Below are 8,765 nucleotides of genomic sequence, written 5' to 3' on the forward strand. Positions count from 1 at the left end.
CCAAGGCTCAACTATTACCTCCTACTCACTGCCTCCTTCCTCGCTGCCAAGTGAGGTGAGGGAAAAAAGGAAGGAGGGCACAACCCCCTCTGATACCACATGGGGCCCCTGACTCTGCCTCTCCCATCCCATCCCAGCAAGGTGAGGAAAGCAGAGGCGGGGGGTAGGGTCATGGAAGCTGGAAGCAGACGAAAAAAGAAGGAAAACTTCACCTCTCTCTTTATCCCCAAACTGGCTCCTCACCCTCTCAGGTTCATTGAGGCCAGCCTCATCCTTTTTCCCACCACAGAGCTGCTCCCCTAGCATTTCCTCCCTAAGCTCTAGAAGCCACGTACTGCCCTTTGCCTCCTACAGCCCCACGCTTCCGGAACTGTCTATCTTAAAAACCTGCAACTCTCCCTAACAGTGGATTTGAGTTGAGGAAAAGTCCATGCTTTTCAGCTCTGACAAAGATTAGGAAGAGGAGCCTGCAGGCAGAGAGGCTCGTGTTTCATAAGCTGTTCTAGGTAATAACAGGGTGCCATGGAGATATGAGAAATAATTTCCAGGTATATCATAGCCAAAATCATTTGTGCATACAGTGGTGGTGGAGGACTGCGATCCACGCCGTGACTATAACCACCACGCTCATGTCCTGCAATGGCAAGATGTGCTCTAAGCTCCAAACTAATATGCACAACATGTGTAAAATGCCAAATAATATAGTACCACAAGGCTTCTAACAAAAACAAGGGTCTCCTGCCCTATCCCTCCCTACCTTGAATCACAACTCCAAGAGGCAACCACTTTCAGCTTCTTTCTTTAGTAATTATCTCTGTATTATTAATCACAAGGCTCACACTGCTATTACTTCATTTATCAACTTAGACATTTTCTTTTGACTTCTCACTTTAGAAGACAAGGATTTCATAGTTTTACTGCTCCCCCATCCTATCTCAACACACATATATATACACATTCTCACTACATCTCAATATAATTATATCACAGATCTTTTTGATTGAATCAATCTTCAGTTTACACATTATAAACAAATATATATATATTTATATGTAACAATATCTAAATATTATTAATATCTGAGCCCAGTCATGTAGAATGGCTATATTTCATTTCTTATACAATTGCCTTATTTTTTCTAAAGTTGGTTGCCTCATATTTTTGCTTTATTATGTACCTATCACTACATTATCCCTAAATTCTCTGCCAAAAATATAGCTCCTTTCAACTCATTCAAACACCTCAAACATTCTATGAGTTTTGTCTTTCACTTGGAGAGACATTCTTTCTGGAACTTTGTGTGTGTGTGTGTGAGGAAGATCAGCCCTGAGCTAACATCCATCTCCAATCCTCCTCTTTTTGCTGAGGAAGATTGGCCTTGGGCCAACATCTGTGCCCATCTTCCTCTACTTTATATGGGACGCCGCCACAGCATGGTTTGACAAGCGGTGCGTTGGTCCAGGCCTGGGATCTGAACCTGCAAACCCTGGGCCACCGCAGCGGAGCATGCAAACTTAGCTGGTATGCCACTGGGCCGCCCTCTTTCTGGAACTTTTTATCCTGCTTCTCTAATCTGGAACAGTTGCTCTTTGAATTGCATGGCTGCAATTCAAAACTTCCCTCCACCAACATCCTGAGGATTTCCTTACCCTCTCTCTGTATTGCATACTCTTTTCTTGGATAATTTATCTTCTCTCTTTGTTTATTCCATTTTTGGGAGGAGCACATGCTCAAGTAGCTTTCTGAGAAAGGGTACGTTGGAGACAAATTTCTTGAGGCTTTGCATCTCTGAAAATGAATTTATTGCACTCTTATACTTGATAGGTTGGGTAGATATATTATTCCTATTTAGAATAAGGCCGGAAAACATTTTCCCTCTAAATTTTGAAGTCATTGTGCTTCCAGTGTTGCTGTTGACAAGTCAATGCCATTCGTATTCATTAACCTTTGTACATCATCTTTCCCCCCTTTCTATTCTATCAAAAAATATTCTACTTCTCTTTTTCTCCAATATTCTGAAATTTTACAATGGTATGCTTTCTCGTAAATCATTTTTCATTCATTGGGCTGAGCACATCATAAGCCCTTTTCTGTCTAAGGCTCATGTTTTTCTGTTTTTCTAAATGATCTTAATTATTTCTTTGAAATTTTTCCTTTTTCCTCTCTTCTCTTTTTTTGGAACTCTTATTCATCAGATACTAGACAATCAGGATTGATCCTCTCATTTTCTTACTATTTCTCTATTTCTTATTCTACTTCTGGGAAATATCCTCAACTTTACCTTCCACCCTTCTACTGAATTGTTTCAGCCATCATATTTTTAATTTAAAAGTGTTCTTTTATTCCTGAATATTCCTTTTCATAGCCTATTGTTCATGTATGTAATATCTTCTCTTATCTCTTAGCGGATATTAATGAAAAGATTAAATGGTATATTTCTTCTCTTCTATGTTTGCTTTTATAATTTATTTTGTTTCCTTTGCTTTGTTCTTTGATATTTATATTAGAGATAGTCCCCTACTACCTGTTAATTTTTGGCGGTCTATTCATATTTAAGCTCTGTCTGACTATTTAAGAAGTAATATTGATGCTTTGCCCAGCTCCCTTGAAATGCCTTTTTAATGACTGCTGTGGGGTTAAGGGGTTTCAGGGCAAAGCCAACTCATGTGACACTTTGCCTGAGATCACACTCTTGCTTTGCTTCCTCTCCTTCCTAGCCTGCTGCCCCAACTCCTTTGTCTCCCATGGGAGCACGTCCTTCACGAGCCACTGTGTACAAGCCCTAGTCCCAGGATCTGCTTCTGGGAGAACCCATCCTATGACAGACTCCAAAGACCATGCTCTTGTTATAATGTTATACTTCCAGAAGAGTCTAGCCCTGTTCCTATGCATAGTACCAGTAGAGTAGGTACCTAATACATGTTTATTAAATAGATAAATGTTTTGCAATAAATTCTAAGAAATGACAGGCCATTTGAATAAAGTATATGAGAACCTGTTTTCTCTTTTATATAGGTATTTAGTGATACATAAAACACGTGACAATTATTTGTCAGAGAATTTCAAAAATTATATGCTTACAAAAAGGAAGATATAATCTAAAATTGTCTGTGAAAACCTAATTTGTTATCATATTGAAATCAGAGTAATAAATGATGTCAACAGTTGGCAGGCAGAGATAAATTCTAAAGTATCTGAATAACACATCAGAAAACTAAAATTAGTCCCATCTTAATAAATGTTATAACATTGAGCATTCCCATCTGTTTAATTTTATGAATTTCATCAATTTGAAATTTCTGAGAAATTTTTTAAAACACACCCTCTTGCAGTTTCTGAATTTTGTACCAACACACACATACAGTCATTTGTCAGTTAACAATGGGGACACATTCTGAGAAATACGTTATTAGGCGATTTCATCGTTGTATGAACATCATAGAGGGTACCCACACAAACTTAGATGGGATAGCCTACTACACACTTAGGCTATACGGTACTAATCTTATGGGACCACCGTCGTATACGAGGTCGTTGGCGACTGAAACATCGTTATACGGTTCATGACTATACACACATATACATAGCACCCAACACATTCATATTCCCTTCACTGTGAAGTCACACACAATAAGAAAAAAAATTCTTGAGAGACTTTACAGAGGCTATTTAAAGTTGATTTAAATGGGTTCTCAATAGTTATTCAAAATGTGCCTGGGACAATCCCAGGCATTAAAAAAAAAAAAATGCTGACTTGAGAGATACCAATTAGACCAAATGGGTGGGAATGAGCCATTAGCAAGGTTAGGTTTACCTTGGAAAAGGTATAGAAACAATATGCTATTTTTTTCCCAGGAAGAGAGAGTCAAATTTATGGAATAGACCCAAACCACCTAATGAATAGCTTCTATAGGAGTAGCTTGGAAAGAAAATGCCTGCATTCCAGAAAGAATTACTGAACAGAGGAGTCAGAATTACTGAACAGTGGACCTTATGGTCTCTGATGTTTCTGGTGGGCCCAAGAGGGCCCAGGCCTTTGTTTTTGATCTCCAGGACTCACAGCCCCCCTGATTCCCCTGACACAAAAACAGCTGCCATGCAGGGCAGAGCTGTGTCCCTTTTGTTGCTGGGAGGTAAACCCTCCTGCACCTCTGCCCCATCCTAAGGTGCTGCTTCCCAATCTACCTCAGCCTATTTCCTATGCCCAGCTTGAACCCTGAGGCCAGGCACCTTCCTACATGCTCTTTGCCGTTGTAGGCCTTCAGTCACTGACCTCTGCCTGGGACTCCAGTCTGGAGCCGGGGCCAGCTATCTGGTCACCACAATGCCTCAATCCTTCTGCTGCCAGGCTGGCCCAAATGACAATGTTGAGTTCTTCCTTTATGCTCCATCCCCTGTACCTCATTTTTGTCCCATAACCACCACAACCTGCTGCTGGTAAAATATTAGGGATCATCATGGATTTTAGTAGAGAAAGGCCTCTTATCTTCAACAAGGAACAAGTGTTTTCAAGAAACAGACACTACTCAAATTGGCCTAATCAAAAATAGGGGGATTTTCTGGAAGGACACAGGGTTCATGGTGCCCAGAGCAGATAATATAATAGGACCTCAAGAAGGATTACAGCAAGTGAGAGGAACCGAGAGAAGCATCACGGTCCAGGTCCCTCCCTGGGCCTGAGTGTCTCTTACTGCACATTCTCTCTGCAGCCAACTTTCTGTGCTTTGGCAAACCTTAGTGGACCCAGACTCATCTTTATATGGCTTCTCAGCTCCTGTGTCTGACAAAGACCAACTAAAGGCTATGTGTCCCAATTTCAGGTTCCTGAGACAGTAAATTTGATGGGCCCAGCTGAGAAAAATAAACCCATGGTGAGGAGGGTAGGATTGAGCAGTACCTGTGGCTGCTTCCTCTGGTGCCATGGGAGGCATGCTCCCCGAGCGTGGGAAGCAGCGATGAGCAATTCAGTACACCTTGTTCTCTAGAGGCCTGGAGAATGAATCATTCTGCAAATCTGTTTTTCAGAGAGCCGAGATTTTATATAAGCCCCAAATTATGTATTATTGTCCTCATATTTATTGAAAATCTTTTAAACATGTATTTTAAACTTCTCTACCTTCCTAATCAGTATGCTGTAGGCAGCTAAACCTTTCTCCTATGACTCAGCCATCCTTATCACCATCATGTACTGTACTTTCTGCAATATAGAGAAAGCCAGAGATCCTTTTGAGAGAGGCCTGTGGGGCTATTTCACCCACAGAAAATGGCACAGATTATTATATTCGGGGTTGTTTATCTGTCGCCAACAGCTTCCTGTTGCTCTCAGTGTACCTATTTCTAAAAGCCCTTCTTCCCATGTTTAATTTACTAGTTACAATCCTTGTGGCTTTGCAAATTAAATCACCCTGGCTATTTGTCACAATCCATTAGGTTGCAAGGAACAGTCAGGCATTCAGGTTCCTCAGTTAATGGAGGATGACATAAAAGTACACAAAATATTTATGAAGGCTTAGCATTGCCAAAGCCAGCTTCCATGGGGAACTAGGTTATTGTCCAGGGTACATGGCTCAGCTCTTCTGGCCCATTTATTGTGTTCCCTGTGGGGGAAGAAGACTGTGGGTTCATAAAGTGAGTGGGATGAAACTGTGGACCCCTTAGTGCAGTCTTCACCAGGTAAAAGAATTTGGAACGTGTTCAGATACAGCCTAACATGACTGAATAATGTATTCTGTTTAAATTTAATGTGCACACAAATTAGTTAAGGCTTTTTTTAAATTACATTTTGGGATTCAGTAGGCGTGGTGGGGCCTGAGCGTCTACACGTCCAACAAGCTCCCAGGCGATGCCTGTGATGGGCCACCTGAGGAGCTGGCTGTTGGGTATGTTCAGTTGTGGCCTGTTGCGATAACACGACTTGTGTCCCACAGCCCTCGTGAGGACTCGGGGGACCTGCATATTGGAGGAGGCCTTCTTGGACCACACAGATGCTGGACAGATATGCCAGACTGTCAAGATGATATGGGGTGGCTTCTCCGGCTGCTGAATATCCCTTTAGGCCCTCTCCCTAAAACTCTGAACCCATGCTCTTAAAGTGAAGCAAATCATGTGTTTGTCATGCCAATGCCAAGTGATCCTGGGGAAGTACACACGTGCACATCCAGGAATGAGCACAGCTGCACCTGTCCACCCCTCAGGCCTTCGCCTTCACCGCCTTAACTCGGCGCCATCTTCCCCCAATCATGTTGTCCTACTTACTCCTCTTCTCCTTTTCCTTTCTTGCTACTACTGACCTATTCTCTCTTTCCTCTTTCTTTCTTTCTGTTTGTACATGGCTTCTATTGCCTCACATTTCCTGCTAACACTTTTCTCTTTGTGTGAATCTGAGTTTCTACAACGCTTTATATCTCTATCCTTTTCTGTGTGTCTCACTTTCCAACTCCCCAACACAGAGAATCTGACTGTGTCTGTTCATCACTACCTAGTTCGGGCCATTCCGTCTGAGCAGAGAAATCACACCAGACCACTTCATAAGTCATTGGTCCTAGAGGGAGAGCTGCCTTTGCCTCTAGTTCTGGTCTCTAGGGAAGGTCTACCCAGATGTGGCTGGAACCAAATAGCATTGTAGAAAGAACTCAGGTTTGTAAGATAGAAGGCCTGGTTTGGTAACCCAGTTATGCCATTTACTATGAGCCCATGGGCAAGTTACTGAACATTTCTGGGTCTCAATTTATTTACAAAATGTAGACAATGATAGTTATTACTATTGCAAGGAATAAAATAATATTCATATAAAGCTCTGATGGTTTTTTGATGTGTCAACTTGGTTAGGATGAATTACAGGCCCCAGTTATTTAACCAAACACTAATCTAGGTGCTGCTGTGAAGGGATTTTGCAGATATAATAGAGTCACTAATCAGTTGACTTTAAGTTAAGAAGATTATCCTGTGTGGGCCTCAACTAATCACTTGGGAGGGAAATTATCCTGGGTGGGTGGACTTGGTCAGTGGGACGACTTAAAAGAGAACTTAGGCTTTCCCTGAAGGAGTGGGGGGCAAGGAAGAAGAGGAGAAGGGGAAGGAAAGGAAGAGGGAGACAACTGTGGACAACAGCTTCAGCCCACGCCTGTGGGTTCCAGCCTGTTTATGATTTTCCTTTCCTGACTGCCTGCCCTGTGGACTCGGAGCTTGCTTAGCAAACCCCCACAATTATGTAAGCCACTTCCTTGAAATAAATCTTATATATATTTATATAAAATGATACATATATATATACATAAAACATTTATATACTTTTCTACTGGTTCGGCTTGGCTGGTTGAACCCTGACTGATGCAAGCAGTTAGAACGGGGCCCGGAGCATATACTAAAGTGCTCAACAGATTTTACCCATTATTATTATTAACTGTGCATAAGGTACACTGCATCTGCTTTTCTGAAGAGTGGGCTGTGGATGCGGCAAGCTCCCAGGATGTCCTATCCTGAGCTATACATTCAGTTTCCAAGAATGATGAGTTAAAAAAAAGGGGGGCCGGCCCCATGGCTTGGCGGTTAAGTGTGCGCGCTCCGCTACTGGCAGCCCAGGTTCAGTTCCCGGGCGCGCACTGAGCACCGCTTCTCCCGCCATGCTGAGGCCGCGTCCCACATACAGCAACTAGAAGGATACGCAGCTATGACATACAACTATCTACTGGGGCTTTGGGGGAAAAAAAAAAGGAGGAGGATTGGCAATAGATATTAGCTCAGAGCCAGTCTTCCTCAGCAAAAAGAAGAGGATTAGCATGGATGTTAGCTCAAGGCTGATCTTCCTCACAAAAAAAAGGAAAAACCGGGCTCAGGAAGAGGACCAGAGGGCATATGTATTGATAAAACACAGTCTATTTTTGTGTCTATTTACTTCTTGGTTCTTGAGCTTGTCTGGAAGAGGCAAGATTGCTAGAAGATAAGAGTGGCATTAGTGTATTTTAAAAGTTGCTACGGAGAATGCCCCGGCCGGCGCTCGGCAGGCCGCACGCCGGGATAGCAGAGCCGGGAGGTGACCAAAGCCACATAATAATGTCAGTAGCTCGTTCATCCGTCCATGCCAAGTGGATTGTGGGCAAGGTGATTGGGACAGCAATGCAAAAAACTGCTAAAGTGCGAGTAACCAGGCTTGTTCTGGATTCCTATTTATTGAAGTATTTTAATAAGCGAAAAACCTACTTTGCCCACGATGCTCTTCAGCAGTGCACAGTTGGCGATATCGTGCTTCTCAAAGCTTTACCCATCCCACGAACGAAGCATGTGAAACATGAACTGGCTGAGATAATTTTCAAAGTTGGACGAGTCATAGATCCAGTGACCGGAAAACCCTGTGCAGGAACTACGTACCTGGAGAGTCCAGTAAGTTTAGAAACCACCCACCTAACCAAAAATCTGGAAGAACTCAATATCTCTTCAACACAGTGAAGGAGGATTGGAAGAGGGAGCCAAAGGGAAAGATTTATGTTTGCTTTATGGAAAAAGAAATTTTTCTAAGTTTCTTCACAAACTGTGCACTTTCTCTTCTGGTATTTCTGAAATAGCTAAAAGTAAATGAATAAAGGGCTTATTGTAATTTTTCATAAAAAAAAATAAATAAATAAAAATAAAATAAAATAAAAGTTGCTACGGAGAATTTTTTTAACATATGTGTCAATTATTTAACATTATTGAGATTGCTCCAAACGGGTAGTTGTAAATGAAAAAAATCAGAATCTTCTTTGTAGATCCCCTGTGACTCCACTGAG

General features: G+C 42.0%; 1 protein-coding gene across 1 annotated transcript; it reads left to right on the forward strand.

The window, feature by feature from the left end:
- Positions 1-7,994: 7,994 nt before the first annotated feature.
- LOC131418894 (small ribosomal subunit protein uS17m-like) lies at positions 7,995-8,513 on the forward strand. Its single transcript, XM_058563471.1, has one exon. The coding sequence runs from the start codon at positions 8,053-8,055 to the stop codon at positions 8,443-8,445; it is 393 nt and encodes a 130-aa protein (XP_058419454.1). The 5' UTR covers positions 7,995-8,052; the 3' UTR covers positions 8,446-8,513.
- The last annotated feature ends 252 nt before the right edge of the window (positions 8,514-8,765 follow it).

The sequence above is a fragment of the Diceros bicornis genome, chromosome 20 (genome assembly GCF_020826845.1).
Source record: "Diceros bicornis minor isolate mBicDic1 chromosome 20, mDicBic1.mat.cur, whole genome shotgun sequence".
NCBI classification, from domain to species: domain Eukaryota; kingdom Metazoa; phylum Chordata; class Mammalia; order Perissodactyla; family Rhinocerotidae; genus Diceros; species Diceros bicornis.